The sequence below is a fragment of the Drosophila novamexicana genome, unplaced genomic scaffold (assembly GCF_003285875.2).
Source record: "Drosophila novamexicana strain 15010-1031.04,08,12 unplaced genomic scaffold, DnovRS2.1 tig00000009-arrow-pilon, whole genome shotgun sequence".
Taxonomy (NCBI): Eukaryota; Metazoa; Arthropoda; class Insecta; order Diptera; family Drosophilidae; genus Drosophila; species Drosophila novamexicana.
This window is the reverse complement of record NW_020824766.1, coordinates 1759011-1778767: the sequence shown is the minus strand read 5'-3', so window position 1 is coordinate 1778767 and position 19757 is coordinate 1759011. Positions and strand designations below refer to the sequence as shown.

Sequence of the window (19757 nt, the reverse complement as noted above, 5' to 3'; positions counted from 1 at the left end):
CATAAATTTGCGCATTTTCAATACAAACCAACTGGAAAATGCAATAAATCGACCTCGGCGACCTCTGCGGATTCGAACCCGGCAACAAATGGGTTTAATTATGCGCCAAACAGTACCGACAACACTGGCAGGACATTTTGTTGGGAGCTGTTCAGGTGCATTTGCCAGGACAACGGCGACAATAAATTCCAGACAGCGGGGCAGAGGCGGAGGCGGAGACGGAGGCGTCGGAGTGAAAAGCGTTAATGCAAGTGCGGAAATATTTTGTTGCCAGACAGACGAACAACGAACTCCGCTCGGCTTGTGCATGTGCATATATCCTGTAAACTATTCACAATAATATAAACATATCTTCCAAAGGAATTTTCATTTTGCCAAAGGAATTTCACACAGCTCCTTGGAGCAAAATTAAAAACAAAGAACTAACGAGTGTGTGTGGGTGTTGGTGTGGCTGTGGCATTGGGGGCATTAAGTGTCAGCAAGTGGCATAAATAAGTTGGCTAAACAGCTGCCCCGACAGGATGCGGATGTGCTCGACCGGATGTGCCATAAAGAGCACGACTTATGTACAACGAACACGAAGCTTTTGCGAAGGTAAAAACGAGCGGGGCTCGGATGGAATGAGACCTGGCTTAATTGACTACACCATGGCAACTTATCGACAATTGTGTGGGGTGCAAAGGGAGGAAGCTAGAGGGTTGGGCTGGCGTGGCAGGAACAAAGTGCCTTCTGCACGGCATTGTTTGAAGGTTTCCATAAGGATTGAATTGCAGCAGCTGCATCAATAAGGTAGACTCTAACCTGTTTCGAATTACCTTTTGCCATAATTTCAGGCACAGAAGCCAGCAAAGGTTGGGGCAACATTTTCTGTTACTCAGTTGGAAACTCTGCAATTTTGCCCGACTTGCAACACACCAAGCCCAAACTCTTCTCTGCCTGCCACACATGCATTCCTGCATTCCTGGTTATCGTTTGGACAGTGTTGGGCAGTGTCTGCATTTGTTGGCCGTTGTTAATTGAGTGACATCTGTGTATGTTTATGTCTTGCTGCAGCTCGTTGGACAGAATGTGTTTATGGCAGCACAGCTGCAAAGACTTCGATAAGTACGTTCATAGTTGCGTATGTGCCAGCTTTTCGGTAGATAGACCAAATTTAACTTGAAATTTGCCAAAAACCCATGCAACTGAACTCACACGCACACTCATGTGTCCGCAAGCATTTTTTGTTGGCATCCAATTAGATTTTCTTATTGGGAGGTACCATAACAGCGCAGCTCACAATTAAATCCCAACTCAATTAACTCAACTCAACTCAACTCAGAAAGCACGCACTCCCCATCTCTCTTTTACACAAAACACGAACAATTTGCTGCTAAGCGTTCATACATACGGACGGACGGACGGACGGACGGACGGACGGATAGACAGACGGACATGGCTAGATCGACTCGGATATTGGTGCTGATCAAGAATATATATACTTTATGGGGTCGGAGATACTTCATTCTGCCTGTTACATACATTTGGATTTTGCACGAATACAATATACCCTTATACCCATTTTTAATGGGTTCAGGGTATAAAAATGTATAACTCAATTATTATGGACGCAATTGCAAATCCGGGCAAATGACTCAGCCAGCAGCGAGTCGCACTCATTTCACTTTTACACTCACGCCTTAGAGTCAAATTTTGATGCGGTGCAAATTTTGCACACCGAGTCGAATAAAATATTTACTGCTATTGCAAAGCATAAGAAAACGCGAGAAAAAAAAGCAAAGCTGCATCAAGCGCGAAGAGCACAGCTGATGGCAAGATGGGGCCAGATAGTGAGCGAGAGTGAGAGAGAGAGAGAGAGACAATCACGTTTGCTGCTGCCAGCAGAAGCGCCAAATGTCAAAGCAGCAGCTGAACTTTGCGCGCCCCCTGCTCTTGGCCACCCCCCCCCCTCCCCCTCCACCCATTGCAGCAGGCGCGCTGCGACCAATCGTTAGCTAATTAAATTTATTTTTGCCAGCCAAAATAGAAAAAATAGCCAAAATGCACCCACACGAAGATGAATCGTCCTCAGCAATCGTCGCGTCGCGTCGTTGGGTCACGAAAATGGTTAATGCCATAAAAAGAAAAAAAAAGCAAAAATTATATTTTCTATGGGAAAATAATTTTTTTTTTATGGGAAAATCGTTGCCGTTTCTCTTTTTGACAGGCGCTTATTTTTATTATTCGTATTTTTGCGCAATTTGCGTGTGATTTCAATTTTTTATTTTTATTTATTTTTTTTATTTATTAATGTACTTCTTTTGCCGCGAGTTTCGGTTGTGTGTTGTATTTGTATTGTGTTGTGTTGTGTTTATTTATTATTGTTGAATGACATTTAAGTTTGCGGTGTGGAATTGATTTATTTACTTAATGTCGCATTTTATGCAAAATTCATGAGACACGAACATTATTTTCTATGGGATTATTCAAATGAATGTTGATTAAAGTCAAGAGCGGGTGCCACAATGATAAATGAGATCAGCAATATTTTAGTTTATTAATAAGTGGCTGCTGTGGTGCTATCTTGACAGCCATTGATATATTGTTTCGCGTTAAAATAAACTCAAAGTATAGCATCCCATATTAACTTTTCCTTATTTACAGAATGTATCTTGTTTTATTCGAGAATTCATATTTGACAATTTCCATTGATAATTTCCCGCACAGTTGGCCCAATGTTGTCATAAAAGTTAACAGCTTCACGTTATTTTTAATCTAAAGTGCAACAACTACAAGAACAACACGACCGGAAACAATAACAGCTGTAATCACGCTTACAGCAAGCCGCCATATTGTTTTTCCCCCTGCCCCTCACACACACAGACACACCATTCACCGGTAAGCCATAAAACGGACGACACCCCGTCACGACTCAGCAAAAATGGAAGATGTGCGGGCAAAAAACAAAGTGTGTACAGATAAATGAAAAGGAAAAGCTAAAACGTGTTTTGTCAGACCTGCAAGTGTTTTTTTTCGCACTCATAATGAGCAGGGGCGCCATCTGACGGCTAGCGGCCTCACAAAACTCTTATTAGCGCAGCAATATGGCAATCAAATACTTTTATTTGATTTCAAGCGGTTTACAACACTTAACTGAATTTCGGATATTGTCATTGTCCATTTGTTTTTTTTTCCATTCTTGTGCTCTTGTCATAAATCAAATACACTTAAATCATCCCTCATTCTACTTGCACATGTATGTATGTGTTTGTGTATGCATGTGTGTTTGAGTGCTTTCCTCTTCTATGCAATTTTTTGTCATTTTTTTTCGCTTGCTCTGGTCGGGGCTGTCAAAATGACATAGCTGTAAATTGACATCGCAGTCGACCGTTGTGGTTGTTGTTTTTGGCATTTAAACTAATCGTCTGAGAACGTGGAGGGGGGGGGGGGGGAGGGGGGGGGTTACATTGGACTGTCATGTGTCACTTTGGCATGTCTCTACTTAGCCACAAAGTTCCTGCTGTCCGCCTGCATCTGGCCATAAGATTGTCAAAACTTGGTTTCATTTTTTTTTGTGTGGCTTGAAAAAGTTTCAAATTTCGCGCGTTACCTAGAGTCTGTGTCTTTTCCTTTTGCTTATCCACTGTGGCGCCATCTGTTGTTTGCGAGATACACTACAACCCACTAGAGCTGTTTGACTGCTATCTTCCTTTACCCTATTGTCAACGCGTTCGCATTGTCTCTTGCTTCTTGTTGCTATTCTTTGCACTTATCTTATCGAGAGCCAAATGAAATACAAGTCATAAGCACATTGTTATTGAAGAAAGGTTTTGGCTAGTGCAGAGATGCTCTGATAATTGTATACTTATTGATCGCGATACAGCGCACTCTTGCATATACACAACATACATATATACATACATGGTCTACTCTAAATTTGAATTAAAGAATGGAATACTAAACCTGGCACAACAGCGGCTGCCTGCTCCTATTCTCTTCTCTTTCTTTCTTCACATTGCTCCCGTTACGTTTTATTTGCACTCTTCACAATTGTTGATTTGCTGTGGCTGCAGCTGTTGCTGTACTCTCTGCTCTTTGCTTCTCATCTTCGTCCCCCACAGAATCACTCGCTGCGCTTGCATATTACAAAACTTTTTACTTCGTCCACTTTTGCATTTTCATTTATTTCGCTGCTGGCGTCAACGGCGCTGCCTTCATTTACTTGCCGCGCTGCTCGAGTGGAAGTGAGGGGGCGCGGAGGCTGAACTTTTGTTGTTATGCATATCGCTTCACTTTTAGTTCTGAGCGGCGCTGCCGAAGAATTTTCATTTCGTTTCCTTAACGAAACTTAACTTTGCTTTCTGCAATGCTTTTTGCATTTTGCCTTTGAACTTTCTGTGCAACTTTTTTTTTGCCGGACACGAATATAAAGAAATAAGTAAGTAGATAAAAACGAACGCACACACACACACAAACACAATCGAAATCGGACTACAGTCAAAGCTGTTTGCAATTATTGTGCTTTAATTCACAATGTTTACGCTTGCAGTTGAATGGGAACCATATGAATAGCTTCAACTTTGATACTAAAGAGGATCTGCAGAAAATCGACCAGTTGCTTTGCTTGACTTGAATGAACGCGTAACGCAAGGAAGGGCGAAAAGTAAGAGCAGACGCGAGCGAGTAAGAGCATTGTGGATGGTGGTCAAAGAGAGAGAGAGAGAGAGAGAGTCGTGTTTACGCAGAGGCCTACTTTAAAATGAATGGGACTCAAAGCACAGTTATATTGCGTTTGCCTGCGTAACCAGATACGATCGCATATACACACATACAATTTTTTGTATGTATGTATATTTGTATGCAAAAATACAACTATATTAAGCCGATAATATTTGTTAATTATTTGAGCTATAAGAAACTTCAAAGAATTAATTTTAATGAGCTCACACATCAGATAATAAATTGCTTGATCTGGCTAACCTTCCCAACTTCTGACCCTTACTTATGTATGTACATATGTATGTATGTATGTATATACAAAAAGAAACTCACGGACACACACACATATCGCACACATCCAGTTTAATCAAGCGGCTTTTGTTGCAGCGCCAACGCGACGGCCAGTCGAGTTCCCCCCCTCCATCGCTTTTGGCACGAGCCTGAAATGGTTAACAGCATTGTTACACTTTTAAACGGTATTTTTACGTTTTGAATATGCGGCAAAAGGTAGTTGAACCAGCCGAAGCCGCCGCTGTCGACTCCGCGTCTGGTCCAGTTCTGGTTCTGGTTTTTGCTGCTGGTCAGATCCGCTGCGGTTCATTAGCGCACCAAATGCGATTTGGTCTTTTATGCAGCGGCCTATCCGCAAGCTGCAGCGTGGGCGGAGGGGGAGTGGTCGCGAATGTCGCGTCGCTTTGTCGGTTGCCTCTAAAACTAGAACACATGAGCACGTAATTTAGTAGCCGCTTTAGCGCTTTTGTGTGAAAATCACAACGAAAACAACGAGAGAGAGAGAGGGCGAGAGGAGGCCGCTCTCTCACTCAAACACACACACAGACACTGACACTCACCCCATGCCATTAACCTATGTATGTATGTGGTGGCCCGTTGTTTATGGTCATGTGCCTCATTGGGATCGCAGGCACTTTGTGTGGGTCCGGTTTTTGCCGTTAATTCCTTTTTATTAATAGCCACCAACACAAAGGCGAATGAGAAGAGCAAAAACAGACAAATACTCGTGGAAAAGAAAAAACACGAATTGTGTTAGTTGAACGGGAACCTAAATGAACCTACGACCATGACGCAAAGCTAATCAGATTTTATTTGATTTTTTCCTCTTGAGCTAAAAATAATGTAATTGGCTAACAAAATGGAGGGCAATTTGCTGTGGGACTGGAAAAGACATAACATAAAGTTAAGATCAGCTGCGGAAGGCGACAACAAATAAAAAGTAAATAAACAAATAATGCCATAAAAAACTCAATTTAAGTGTGTTTTTATCAATCTGCCCCTCGTTGGATCTCTCAAGCGTTTCTTATCAATTCCACCCCGCTAACAGATAATTGTGGTAAATTCGCAATATATCACATTTGATTAAAAAACAATTGGAAACACAAAAAAAGTGTGCCCAAAGCACTCAACGTTATCAGTCACGAAATAATGCGCATTCATTTGCGCAACTATTTTGCTAAGCCTTTTAAATTTATTAATGCTGCCTATAAAAACTTAGAAAATACAATACACGATACATATGTTAGTTATAAATTAGACGTGAGTTGGGAGTAGGAGGGAGGGAGTGGGATCGGGCCTCTACTCGGCATCGCTGGCCACGGACATGTCGGGCACCAGATCGGCATTGTCGGCCACTGTTGGGGAGAGGGGTTCAGAGGGGGCACTTGAAAGAGAACCAAGTTGGCTAAGAACTCACCCTGATCCAGAGCATCGGCGGCAACGGACATGTCGGGCACAAGATCTGCATCAGCCTGGAATGGCTCCACCTTGACGACGGCTAATATGATGCACAGTTAGAACGGCTTCAACTTGGCGACGGATCGTGCACGGAACTTACTCTCGTTATCCTCGGCATCGGCGGCAACAGACATGTCGGGCACCTGGTCAATGTCGGCGTTGGCCAGCTGGGCATCAAGCAGCTGGGCGCTCATGAAGCGGAAGGGCGGCACCTGGCGCTTGCTGGGCATGTCAGCGGCATCGCTGGCCACAGACATGTCCGGCACACGGGCCAGCATCATGCCATCCTCGGCCGTGGACATGTCCGGCACCAGATCGGCATCGGCCAGCTGTAAATGGGGCACCGCAGCGCCATAGACGAGGGGCAGCAGCAGAGCAAGTATTGCCAGGTATTTCATCGTGGAATCTCTTCAGTTAACTAAACGTGCGAGGCAGCTGGGGATGTGTTCTTATAGCCAACATGCGCGGCCCTTATCAAATATATATATACGATATTTAATTTACAAGCTGCCTACTGCGCCTCTTCAGATAAGATTCTCTCGTCTGGAATATTTCTGGCCTGCTATAAAAACATCTATATAAATATTGTCGTGTGCTTCACACAAAATCAAAAGTTGTTTATAAGAAATCAGAAATAAAACGAAATCTTCAAGTGGTTCGCGTGCTTAAGGACTCTATTATTCCTCTATTAGTATTATTATTGCCTCGGCTAACCTATTTAGAGATCTTTGGTTCGGCTTGCGTCTACCTGGACGACCTTTTCTTTTGCGACCCCTGAAACCCGAGCAATAACAAATTGATTTAGCGGCTTTTCGCTTAACAGGTGTAAATATTTGTTTATTTTCATATTATATTTTTGGAAAAAAAATATGTTTTTATTTGTCTTCAATGACTGAAGTTTTTAATATTCGAATCTCTCAAATAAATGGCTTAGACACAATATGTAAAAATGGAAAGTATAAATGAAATAAGAGATTGTAAATAATCAAGAAAATGTTTAATGTTACAAAAATTACTCCACATTTGTTTGTGGCTAATAAACGCAATTATGAAATTCAATGGATATTTGCAATTGTTTTTCCTTTTTTTGTTTTGGCTGTTTTTTTTCTTTTTGTGGGCAACTACATGCCCAATATGTCGGCGTCCTGGTCATCCATAATGTCCTGCGGCTCGCGCTTCAGGCGACCCATGTCGAAGTCGTCGGCCGCAATGATGCCCGCCATTTCAGAGTCCTCGCGCCCGGCCTGCTGCCTGGCCGCGGGGCGTGGCAGCGGCTGGGATTGGGATTGGGCACGAGAATCAGCCAATAGATTCGCGACATTTGCACTCGGAGACGTCGACTGTTTGATCGGAACGGGCGCGGCGTTTAATGGTGGCCGCGACGTGGACACCGCTGGCTTCTGCTGCTGGCCTCCTGTACTGCCCTTCACATTGGCCACGATCATGCTGCGCTTCAGCGGCGATATGGATGAGGAGCCGGAGCTGCCGCCAGATCCAGACGAGTTGCCACTGCGCACCGAGGTGGGCGTGGCGAACTCATTAAAGGCGCTGCCCTGAATACTGGCAATCTGCGGCGTTTTCTGTGGCACCGCGCCGCCCCCAGTGGGCGACGGCTGCTTCTGGCCGCCGGACGTGACGCTGCGCATCAACAAGCTATTCCCGGGCGCAATGGCGGCGATATGGTTGCTGCCCACGGGACTCTGGGAGTAGCGTGCACGTTGCGGCGGCGGCACCATGGTCTGCGAGGCGGGCGCCATGCGTCGCTTGAGCAGCGCAGCCTCCAGCTGGGCGGCATTGGCAGCCGCGGCGGGGGAGGTGGAGGCGAGAGCTGTGCTGGGACCACCGGCGCCGCAGACCGAGTAGCGCCTGCCCATTTGGCGCACAAGCACGGGCTTGGAGGAGATTCCGGACGAGGCAGCCGTGGGCGTCATTTTGCTAAAGGCGCCTGGTGAATGGTTGAAAAGCGCCTCCAAGGGATCCACGATACTGCGCGGTGTCTTCGGACTGCTGCCGGGCACAATAAAGGTGCCCACACGGCTGGGCCCGCTGGTCAGCGGGATTGTGTTCGAGCTGGAATTGCTGTCAATGCTGTCCTTGCGCCCGGCAGCGCCCGTCAGAGCGCCCGATGCATTGAATCCGGCCACGATCTTGGTGTGGTTGTTCATCTGGAGTATGCGATAGAGTTTCTTGTCGTCGCCAATGGCAGTTGCTCCTTGCACGTGGGCTGGCCTAAAGATGCGCTGCACAACATTTGGAGGCTTGCCGGCCGACACGCGCTGATTGGGCGTGGTCGCAGCTGGGGGGCAGCTGCTGGGAGCTCGATCGCTGGTATGCTTGGCAGCGCTCACCATGCTGACCAGCTCCCGGATGAGACGCAGCTCGCCATCGCTGACGTGATCGAAGCCCGAGGGCGTATTAATATTGAAGTGCTGGACCTCGCCGCTGTTGGGAAAGTCGGTGGCATCGTCGAAGGTCTCCATTAGGGCCTGAAAGATCTTCTGCTTGAAGTGCATCTTTTGGCGTGGATTCATTTCCTTCATCTGCGGCCGCACCATGTCCAGAAAGTGCTCGTCCGAGAATATATCCTGGCACTCCGTCTGATTGCCCCGCTCGCAGCGTTTGATCAGGGTCAACACGGGCGGAGTTGTGCTTACAATTGGCGAGGCGGTAATCGAGGCCGTCTGCGTGGAAAAGCTCGGGCCGGGCGTGGAACTGGAAGTGCTGGTCATTGTGCTGTTGCTGCTCGCCGGGCAGTTGGTGGTGCTGATGACCAACGTGTTGCTGGTGGACACAAGACGCTGCTGCTGCTGCTGCTGTTGCTGCAGCTGCTGCTGAGGCTGCGATGTCGACGTGGCCGTCGGGGGCTGCTTGAAGTTCTCCATGATGTTGACTGGCGCTGGGGCGCGCTGTCCGGCAAAGTTGGCTCTTAATCCTGGCGGCGTAGCCAGTGGACGTTTGTTCATAGCAGCCATTGCAGCAAGGCGCGCAGGACCCGGCGGACGACCTACACCAAAATGATGACGCGGCTGCACAGTTTGAGTTGTTTGTCCGGCTTGAGGATGTGGATGCTGCTGCTGCTGCTGCTGTTGCTGTTGTTGTTGCTGCTGGCCAGGCACAGGACCTGGTCGTCGAGCCAGCACCAGCTGCTGTGCCGTCGGTGCCGTGGAACGAGGACGCGGAAATATATCATCCCGGCTGCTGGGCAGAGCTGGCTTTGGTGACGGCTTGTGCGCCGCCTTCGCCTGTGTCTTCGCTTGAGTCGCGTTCGCCGGCAAACTGGCCCGGGGCACCGGGGTCATCTTGACGGGCGAGGTGGAGCTGCGCAAGCTGTTGGCCGCAGCTATGGTCATGGATTTGCGGCGCTGCAGCCGTGTCAGACGCTGTTCGGCGGCTGCCTTTTGAATGGGCAGCTGCTTGATGCGATTGGCCGCACGACGCAGGCGCCTGCCACCGCCCACGCTGGCGGTCTCATCGGGACTGTCTTCGGCCATTTGCTCGTAGAGCGGATCCGTGGCCGGGGAGACGGGTGGCTTCTTGCCTATGATCAAGCAATTGGATGAGGAGTTCGTGTTGCTTTGCTTGATAAAGAACTCCGGCTGTTTGGCAACGGCGCTGTTGCTGGTCCCGGCGAAGCTGGCAACTGAGCCTAGTGATGATGTTGTGGGCGTGGCAGTGCCCTCTGACAGCTCCTTGTCGTCCGGCTGGGAGCTTGTGTCCTCCTCGCTGGCAACTTCGTCCGTTTCTGCGGCGTTTGGCTTGTCCTTGTCCTGCTTCTCCGTTTGCTCTTCCTTCTCCTTCTCCTGCTGCTGCTTCTTTTCTTCCTTAACTTTCGGTTTATCTTTATCTGGTTTATTCGTGTCGGGCTCCGTGGTCATATTGCCAGAAGCTGCCTGTTTCAGTTTAGCCAGCGGCTGCTCCTCCACTGCTTCGGCAATATCCTTTTTCTTGCCTTTATATTCATCGAGCGTCGGCTCTTTGCTCTTGCTCTTGCTATCCCGCTCTCGTTTTGGCTCGGGCGATTCCCTCTCGATTCCCTCACCTGTATCCGACAGAGACAGATGCGGCTTCAAGAACTTAAGCTCTTCGGCCAAGTAGAAAGCCGGTCGCTTCAGCCCGTTGCGGTGACGATGCTCGTCCGAGGTCGTCCAGCGGACATAATCGTTGCGAATCTGACGCCAGCGGCGTTTGCACTTCTCCACTGTACGCGTGGGAAAGAGAGAGGCAGATATATGTAGGTACAACGTGAAGTTGGCAGAGAGAACGGTTCACAGGTAATCGAAACAGTTGCCTGGTCGGTGAGTGGCTGGGTTGGTTGGGTTGGACGGTGTAGCTGTTGTAGGTGTCTGTGTGTGTGTGGGTGTGGGAGGTTTATTTCGATACCTGAGCCTATTAGGCTGAAAATCCGGACAGATGGTCAGCTCCGACAGGCTGCCTGGGTAATCTGGCCGATATATTGACTCTAAGCCTAGCTCAATAAGTGCCATAAATGTAAACACGTGTGCATTCAAATTGCTCAAGTTTAGACTCTCATAAAAGTTAACAATTCCTTTGTTTTATGACTAAGTGTATGTTATTCGTAATACCATCTTATCCAAAACTTAACTTTAATAACTATCATAATTACTTTCTTAATTAACTAGATAAAACTATAACTGACAAGTGAACGAAGATGTTCTTGGAAATTAAATATCCTTCTGCATTCAATATTTAATCGATTCTTTCGATCGGAGCTATTCGATAGTGTTCCGACAATAAAACTTATATTTAAAAAGTGTTTCGATAGTGCTCCGATTATAAAACTTAAATTTAAAACAAAGTGTTCCGATAGTGTTCCGATGACAAGGTAATGTTTAAATCACAACAATGTTACGCATTAAGAAATTTTGCTTGTAGGAATTTTATTTACGATCCTCATTTGATCCTATGGAAGCTATGTGAACTATTAGTCATTTGTTGCTAATTTATCGCCAATAAAAAATTATACATATAAAAAAAAAGTCTTGTATTAGAACTAAGTTTTTGGCCTATAGCGTGTTTACAAGAATAAAAGAGGATCTTTGTAAAATTTGAACGTGATCGATGCTTGCTTTGAAAAATACGGAGATACAATAGTATATGAACGGACAATTAGATGGTTTTATCAATTCTGTAACAATACGAATTTCGTCAATCTCAAACGGAATTTAAATCTTGAAATTACGAATGACGTATTTTACGCTGGAAGGTATTAAGGTTGTTGTTTTGTCTGCTTCAAAAATAAAAAGAATCGGCATTTCAGGACTAAAATAAAATACCCGGCGTTGGCTGGCCAGGATCACCTTCGCAGTGACGTAATGGGAACATCGAATACGTTTTTTTTTTCATGATCCCTCGAGCGCATTTAACCTGTGTCAGCTTCTTGCTCTCTTGGGCTTTGTAATTAACACTGTAAAACGACACGGAATAGATTTCACAATCACTCGAACACGAACCAAATCTATCGAAATTACCTTGATTTACTTAACTGAGAACTTAACAAAATTGAAATAATTGCATAAAAAATTAACTAATTTCAAATCATTTAGATTATTTAATTATTCGCTGAAATATTTAGCACAGCCGCTCGATCTGGTCGAGTCGAGAAACTTTCAGGAACTGACTTGAAACACGAATTGCTAACAGTCCAAGCTAAACATTTGACAGGATGTGTCTTTGATACATAAATCAAAGCCTTCTTTTCAAGAGCAATACAAAAAGCAAATCTCGATTTTTTCGATTTTCTGAGTAGAGATAAACAAACCAAGAAAAATTATTTAAATTTGTCGAGCTGTTCTCGAGTTATTGCAGTTCCTAGACACGGATATTATTATTTTCATATAGATAGAGAATATTTACTATGACGAATTTGCATTATTTTAAACAAAGTTTTTAACTAACTTATAGTTAAAGTTAAAGTAGAATGTTGAAGTCTAATTTGTAATAAAAATCGCTTAAGAAATGTTTAAATTATCAGAAAGTTTCAATCTGTTGCTTGTTTCATAAAAAGTATTTTGAATATTGGAACAGTGACTTTCAAACTGCAAGTGACTTTCAAAATGCGTCTTAGGAAAGGACTCGATGCCCGAAGGATTCCGTGAGTAGTCTATCTGTCAAAAATGTGCATGTCGATTGTCATTTAAGGAGTAACTAAATAAGATTTAACTTCATCTAACATGGCTATATCTTATCCAATAACTAGAAAAAGAGTTCAAAACACGAAAATTCAACAAAGGCAAGATGATATTTTCGAATCTACATATTTGTTAAACTTAAGCTTGCAAAATAAGAAACTTATCGGTAAGTAAATACACGTAGAAACTAATCTAAGAATACGTGAAAATATTTGTTTGTAATTATTGAGCTATAACCTTTTACTTAAGATCAACAGTTTGGCAGTCTATGCAGTCTATTATTCCTAATTTTTAAAGTTCTTTAATTCTTCTATTTTTATTCAACGCAATATAAACATGACGTTTTCATATGAAAACTTCATCATTTGCATTGAACACTTTGCTGTCAATTTTAAATGTCAAGTGAAAAAGTACAGTGTCGTTAAATTCTAAATTTTACGATTAAAAATTGCTAACTTTCGTAACTTTCGATAAAACATAGCCAAAGTAACTATCTATAAATCGATTTAAGTTCCTTTAATTTTTTGACTTTACTAACTTAGTAGTTATTCGGTTGAAGTTGAATTCACGATTAAATCTATTAATAAAATCAAAAATATGTATTGTAAAATATAAACATAAACAATAAATAAAGCTACAAGGAGTCCTAATTATATTTGATATTTTATATTGATTTTATAGGCAATGTTTACATAAAAACCTTAAGACATCTCAAATTTAATTACCAAAAATAATTTAACGTAAATTTTAAAGTTCCAATTCGTTAAATCCAATTTGAATGCGCACGTGCAATTTGGCAATTAGCAACACTTGTGAGTACTGCCAACTTACTTTTAACAGTCGCCACACAACACTTGACTGTGGCGATACACGATAACGATAAACGCAAATGCGCACGCTCACTTTGCAACACTACTTACCCGACTCTCCCACCTCTGAGGCAACCAAATCCCAGCAATTCTCTGATGGTAGTCTTTTTCTATAATGTTCATGACTTTGATCATATAGAATCGGTTGATTCTCTATTGCGCGGCACAGTTTTGCATTTGATTTAAATGCAGACATGGCTTAACAACTAAACACACACACCAGCGAGCACTTTGAGTTGATTTTATATTTATTTTACTTCAATTCAAAACTGGCGAGAAACTTGTCCGACAGCAACACGCGTCGTACGTAGAGCGAACTGACACAGCTGCGAAAATGACACACATACACACACACACACACATTCGTGTACATGCCGTCAGAGAGCGCGAGAGTGCCCAGAGAGACGAATGCGTTGGTGTTTGTGAATGTGATGCAAACTAAATTGGCAGGCCAAACTAGAGGGTTGCATTATTGTTGTCGCCGCCGATTTCTTTCGATAGCAATTCCTATCTACAGCAGAGCTTTATTTGAAGCTCGTTTTACATATCTGCGGCTATCATATGCAATTTATATATGCTATAATCTTAATTATATACATTGAGTTGGTAATTGACACAAAAGTATTGCAGCAGATAGAAATAAAGCAAATATTGCTGAATATTGTTAGTCTGTAAAATTACAGGGTGTCATTGAACAAAACAATTTTTACAGTATATGCAACCGATCAAACATCATTGCCAGCCGGTATTATTATTAACCGACTCGCTGTAGCAGCTGCTTTGTAGCTGGCAATGCTTCTACTCTCGCTCACTCTCTCTCTCTCTCTCTCTCTGAGAGTAGCTGTTAATGTGTGCGTGACCAGTAGCGTCGTGTTATTTGCTTATATTTCGAGGGTTGTTCGGTACAAAATGTAGCAGGCCCCTTCTCGTTGTTATTTATACTGTCGACGCCCATGTATCAATTGAGTTGTTTTTTTGCCGGCAAACAAGCTGTTTACGACAATAACAATACGTGCATATGTACATACATATGTATGTATATGATTCATTTTAGATGCTGGTTGACTTAGTTCAGTTAGCGTTTAGCAGTCTAAAAGATATGAATTTAATAATTTATATACTCAACAAGTTATGGTTGAGCGTTGTAAAAATAATAACACATTGACGTTGGATTTTCTGTCGCATTTTCAATATTCTTATCAACGCCTTACAGCAACACCGTCAGTAAGTTGGTGAGCGAGAGAGAGAGCGCGAGAGTAACCGTTAACCCAAATTGCAATAGTGTGCGAGCACGAAACTCAACAACAGCAATTTCACTGCGGCAGCAACAGCAGCGACGACAACAGCAACAGCAGAAGCAGCAGCAGCAGTAGCAGCAGCAGCAACAAAAGGCTACCAAAAGCGACTGCAAATCTTTGCAAAACCAGTGGAAAAAGCAATAAACGGATATAACAAATTGCAGGTAGGTAAGTGTAGCTCAAGCTAACACAAGCGCAGGCAAATTTCAATAAATGTAATTATTGCTGGCATCCCACAGAAAACGCGCCAAACAGCTGTTGCGCCCTGCAGGCAACAGAAATGTCCGAAGCATTTTCCGTGTGGACGTGCAGCAACTAGAATTCGTTTCTCTTGTCACCTGTGCGCAATGGTTTGTTTTGGCATGCGTGTGTAAATTGTGTCTGTGTGTTTGTGCAGAGAGAGAGAGCGTAAGCGTCGCTGACAGTTTCTGTGGAAACGGACGCAACCAAGTTGCAGTTTTGCTTGGGACTGTGTTGCTGCGCAGTTGACGACTCGAATAATTTGTTGTTTTTGCTATTTTATAGTAAACGAGGCAACATCAGCAGCAGCAGCAACATCAACAACAGCAGCAACAACAAAAACAACAACAACAACAATGAACACACGACGCAGCACCGGCAGCATCAAGACCAGCAAAGGAAGTATAAGCCGCTTGTATGTGGCGGCACTGACCACAAAGACGATAACACCGGAGCTGCACGCAATAAACGCGAAGATCTGCCGTTTGGTGGAGCAGCATCCCTGCATGTACGATCGCTCGCATCCGGCGTACATGCGCAAATCTCACGTGGAGCAGGCCTGGGAGGACATTTCGAAGGAGATGAATGATAGCGGTAAGTGCCGCGCATCACAGCAACATGCTCTATAGATTTCGCATAAATCGAATTCCACAATTCTACAGTTGATAATTGCAAGGAACGCTTTAGGAATATCCGCACCAGCTTTGCGCGATCCATCAACGTTCAGCGCGTCTCGAATCGCGTCAAGCCCTACTATCTCAGCGAGGAACTTGAGTTTCTTAAAAAGCACATCACGCCCGGCGTGCCTGTGCCAGTGAAGGGCAGACGGTCACGTGACAGCAACAATCGCAGGTGCGATGATAACGACGAGTATGATGACAACGAGCACGATTATGAGGAGCATGTGGGCGCGCTGGTCCATATAAAACACTCGCTGAGCAGCGACGAGCACGAAAATGAGAACAGCACCGATAGCTCTGAGTGGGTGGCTGAGGAGCATGCGCAGAGTGTCGCCAGCCAAACGCAGCATAAACCCGAGTCTGAGTTGCACCCACTGAGCGATGAGGACGACCAGAAGCCGAAGGATTTGGTGCAGCCGACTGCCGTGCCCCAAACCTGCCCCTTTCCGCCCAAGAAACGGCGACGCACGGTCACCGAGGCATCCAAACCGAGCGAAGTAAGCATGTGAATAAATTATCCACGTTCTTACTCTACTACAGTTGCCACCACCTCACCCTCTGTCGCCCACAGCCAGCCGAAGTCAGCGCAGACACAGAAGATACGCCCGCCGATATAAAGCCACCCGTCATGGACTTTGATGATGCCTTTCTGCAGGGCCTGCGTCCCGAAATGAAGCACATGAACTTCCATCAGAAACTCTTCTTTAAGCGACGCGTTTACGAGCTGCTCAGCGATATATTTGAGGGCGGCGAGAATGCCAGTAGTCAACCACGTACCAATGGACAGGCTGGAGCTACCAACTCGCCGTTACCTCTGCAGCATTTGGGGCTTTTGGGCTGCTCGGGGACGCTGCAGCTGCCCAAGCTAGCGCCGAAACCCTCCAAAGATCTCTAAGTAGAAATAACATTGAATCGACTAATGCCCAAAGACGGCCGCAGCAGCAAACGGAGCTGTGTAATCCATTCGAATTTACGCTGTACAGTAATTTCACATACCCATTATTTTTTGGGTATAGTTATAGTTATAAGACGTTACTATTTTTAAAATGTAATACATTAAATACATATTTACGTAAACGATTGTATAATTTTAAATAAGTTTAAATCAGGATACAAATAAATTGTGAGACTTTTATTGCAACAGTTCTATTGATTCTAAGTCCTTTTTTGTTTTCTATACCCTAGAACATTGCGGATGGGTAGCAAGGGCCGATTTGATGTTCGTCTGATATTCTCTATTGCAACTAGTCCCTCGGCTTTAGAGCAAACTAGGTATAGACTCGAATCGTTTCGGAGAGTATGGATTGATATGAATCGGACCACTGTATTTCAGTAACTATTCGTGTTCAACATCTTTTTGTTTGTTGCTTAAAGTTTTTTTTTTTTTTAAGCAAGTACGAGCTTTGTTATGCTTAGACTGCCAACTATAATGATAGCTACTATATGTATATCAGCTGCCGTAGCAACAATCGGACAATAATTAAATAGTTATTTCTTGAATTCTTTTAATGGCGATTAAGCACAAAACGTGCGCTTAACTATTTAGTAGCTGACTAAAACTTGCTTGAATATAAATATTTGAATAATTCTCAAACATTTGGTTGCACATTCTGCAATATTTTCTTTCGTGAATTGAGCATATTTATAATTTAAAGAGCGGTTGTGGAAAATAAACTTTTTTGGCGAATCTTAAAGGGAATTTATTAGCAGTTCTTTTCCAAAGACTACATTAGCTCTTTAAAAGTGGGAAACATTTGCTTTTGCGATGTTTCCAATTAATTGTGGCAATAGGCCAAAAGTTCCTAACACTCTTTTCGACACGGATGTAGAGACGGATGTAGACAATTATTCCAAGCTACAAGTCTTGCTTCTGGAGGGTCAAAAATAAGTACATAAACACGGACGGAAGCAGGGACAGTGCAGAGAAGCAATATTCTCCCTTACAAAGATAAAAGAGTATAATTGTTTTGTCTACCGACTACACCGACCGAGCATCTAGAAGTTGTGATTAGGAAAGAGCTGCAGCTACATGTATATATATTCCAAGGCAAGTCTCAAAAATCGACGTATATATTGACAGTCGGACGGACAATATAGAAACAGATATACTCTTGTTCACTTTGTGCACAGAGTACAACAGCTGCAGCTCTTAAGCTTTCCAATCGGAAGTCAACAAATTAAGTTAACGTATAAAAATGGTTGCATACTTTTAGGATGCAAACGAAATCGAAAATTTAGTTTTAGATTTTGTAACAATTTCTTTTGAGGCAAGCTGATTTTAAATTGATTTAATTAGATTTAACGGGCAACGTTTAACTGTAATTTAAGGCCATAGTTAAAAGTCAAGTGGGAACATTGTATAATTTGCATAATATGTTATATTTTATATATATATATATATATTTTTTTTTAGCAAATACTTTTGTAAATGTAAACATTGATTTTATAGTTGTTTAAATAATAAAATAATTATTTATATATCGTTCCCGCATAAATTATGGCATAAAATATATAAAATATTATTGTTATAATTTGATTGTGTATTTTTTTTACTTTTATTTTTTGTGTGGTGTGCTATCAGAAATCGTGTGTATACCAATATAATGTATAAGAAAATACCACTGTTACAAAAATTTCCATTTCGTTGCATCGATTTCAAGATTTAAATACGTAAATTAGTTAAGATAGTTATGTACATTCATCGATATATAACGTATATGTTTGTATATATATAATAATAATAATAATAATAATGATAATAATAATAATAATAATAATAATAAATGGGCGGTGGTAAATGCAACACCCCACGCAAATTAGAAAATTTATATCAATTGCACTTTAAATTATTTAAATATATATGATTACGATTACCTGTATATAGATCGTTCTCTAAATGCAGAAACAAAACGTCGCAACTTGTTTTTTGTGTATATCTTTTTGCTTATATCTAAGAAATTGTGGCGCGTTCTATATCATTATTTATCTTATTAGCTTATCAACTTTAGGCCAATGATATTTTGACCGGACCCAGCGGCAGCTGTTTCATATAGTTCCAGGCATCGACACGGGTCATTCGCGCCGTGGATGCACCATTGATGCTGAGGATCTCATCGCCATTGCGCACCTGATTGGTCTTCTGGGCAGCACCACCTGGGAGAGAGAGGGAGACAGAGAGAGAGAGAAACGGAGTTAAGGAAGGAGCCACCAGGCAAATGGCAGTTAACTAACCCATGAAAACCTTCTTGACGATCAGCGGGCGATTGCCCAGCGGCGAGTCAAAGCCACCCTCTATGGAGAAGCCCAGTCCACAGCTGTCTTTGACAATTTCTACGCAGCGTGCGCCGCCGCCGGCAGCAGCATCCTCAGCTGCAACAGGAAACGGAAATTAGTTATAACTAAATATTCGACTTGCTGTGGCGCTGTGGACTTACCCTGCGCGCGAATCTCAGCTGCTATGGCATGCCGAGCCTCGGCTGCGCGCTCTAGCAGCTCACTGGTGCTCAGCTTGGCGGCATCGCCGCGTGAGAGCTGGCGGCGTGCTCGAATGGTGGCAATGGTGGCCTCCGCATCGTTACCGTTCGCCTCGTCCAGCAAGCTGGCCGGCTGCTGGGGGCTGCTGGTGCCCGTGCTGGGTGTGCTCGGTGTGCTTGGCACTGTGGCGCTGCCGCCGCCCTCATTGGACACAATATCCAGATCCAGATCGAGCGAGCGTGAGGCCTTGTGGTAGTTGCGTTTGCGTTCGTAATCCAACTCGGTGGGCTTCTCATTCAGCGAACTGAGCGAGCCCAGCGAGGAGCGTTTCTTGTTCAGCGGTTTGATGACCAACGATTCGGAGCGAGTCACCACTAGGACAACCTCTGGTCGTGGTGTCTATCAAGAGAGAGGAAGGGAATATTGATTAGAATAATCTAAGGAATAGTGTTATATACAGGGAAACTCACCTTTAGTACGCTGATCGACTCGCGATGGGTCAGGCCGCGCATGCTCATGCCATTGACGGCCAGAATGCGATCGCCCTTCTTAAGTCGTCCGTCCTTGGCAGCCGGAGTGTTGCTTAGTATCTTGTGGATC

The 19757-nt window shown here is 43.8% G+C and overlaps 5 protein-coding genes across 14 annotated transcripts in view; 1 reads left to right on the top strand and 4 right to left on the bottom strand.

Moving 5' to 3' along the window:
* LOC115768385 overlaps positions 1 to 5932 on the bottom strand; it is a 35463-nt gene extending 29531 nt beyond the window's left edge. Inside the window, exons 1-2 of one of the 2 annotated variants that reach the window (XR_004018520.1) lie at positions 5550 to 5932; positions 5032 to 5412 (exon numbers count right to left, since the gene is read on the bottom strand). Coding sequence is in view for 1 of the 2 variants with exons in the window: in XM_030712960.1 (XP_030568820.1) it covers positions 5185 to 5412; positions 5550 to 5559 (238 nt within the window). In the remaining variant the exon portion in view is untranslated. The remainder of the gene's footprint in view (positions 1 to 5031; positions 5413 to 5549) is intronic. The other variant, XM_030712960.1, reaches the window with a different exon arrangement.
* Positions 5933 to 6164: 232 nt separating this feature from the next.
* Positions 6165 to 6929, bottom strand: LOC115766600. Its single transcript, XM_030710589.1, has 3 exons — positions 6548 to 6929; positions 6407 to 6487; positions 6165 to 6344 (listed from the first exon to the last, which is right to left on the bottom strand). Exons 1-3 carry the CDS (start codon positions 6843 to 6845, stop codon positions 6289 to 6291), a joined length of 435 nt encoding a protein of 144 aa, XP_030566449.1. The 5' UTR covers positions 6846 to 6929; the 3' UTR covers positions 6165 to 6288.
* A 6-nt stretch (positions 6930 to 6935) lies between these two features.
* On the bottom strand, positions 6936 to 13766 carry LOC115766545 (flocculation protein FLO11). 5 transcript variants are annotated; one of them, XR_004018221.1, is made up of 3 exons: positions 13517 to 13766; positions 7162 to 10645; positions 6936 to 7006 (listed from the first exon to the last, which is right to left on the bottom strand). XR_004018221.1 is itself a non-coding variant. In XM_030710541.1 (3 exons), exons 2-3 carry the CDS (start codon positions 11809 to 11811, stop codon positions 7569 to 7571), a joined length of 3147 nt encoding a protein of 1048 aa, XP_030566401.1. In that variant the 5' UTR covers positions 11812 to 11872; positions 11937 to 12082; the 3' UTR covers positions 7039 to 7568. The 5 variants fall into 5 exon arrangements, 2 of the variants coding, with proteins under 2 accessions (XP_030566401.1, XP_030566381.1); XR_004018220.1 differs by having other exon boundaries at positions 6942 to 7009; XR_004018222.1 differs by having other exon boundaries at positions 6946 to 7009; positions 7196 to 10645.
* LOC115766567 lies at positions 12679 to 16780 on the top strand. 5 transcript variants are annotated; one of them, XM_030710559.1, is made up of 5 exons: positions 12679 to 12762; positions 14679 to 14927; positions 15003 to 15597; positions 15666 to 16180; positions 16255 to 16780. In XM_030710559.1, the coding sequence occupies exons 3-5, from the start codon at positions 15360 to 15362 to the stop codon at positions 16576 to 16578; spliced, it is 1077 nt and encodes a 358-aa protein (XP_030566419.1). In that variant the 5' UTR covers positions 12679 to 12762; positions 14679 to 14927; positions 15003 to 15359; the 3' UTR covers positions 16579 to 16780. The 5 variants fall into 5 exon arrangements, with proteins under 5 accessions (XP_030566419.1, XP_030566431.1, XP_030566413.1 ...); XM_030710571.1 differs by lacking the exon at positions 12679 to 12762 and having other exon boundaries at positions 14620 to 14927; positions 15289 to 15597; XM_030710553.1 differs by lacking the exon at positions 12679 to 12762 and having other exon boundaries at positions 14620 to 14927.
* Positions 16781 to 18185: 1405 nt separating this feature from the next.
* Positions 18186 to 19757, bottom strand: part of LOC115768772 (serine-rich adhesin for platelets) — a 113845-nt gene continuing 112273 nt past the window's right edge. The window contains exons 4-7 of the mRNA XM_030713466.1: positions 19628 to 19756; positions 19118 to 19556; positions 18915 to 19052; positions 18186 to 18836 (exon numbers count right to left, since the gene is read on the bottom strand). Coding sequence (XP_030569326.1) covers positions 18688 to 18836; positions 18915 to 19052; positions 19118 to 19556; positions 19628 to 19756 — 855 coding nt within the window. The 3' untranslated portion in view covers positions 18186 to 18687. The remainder of the gene's footprint in view (positions 18837 to 18914; positions 19053 to 19117; positions 19557 to 19627; position 19757) is intronic.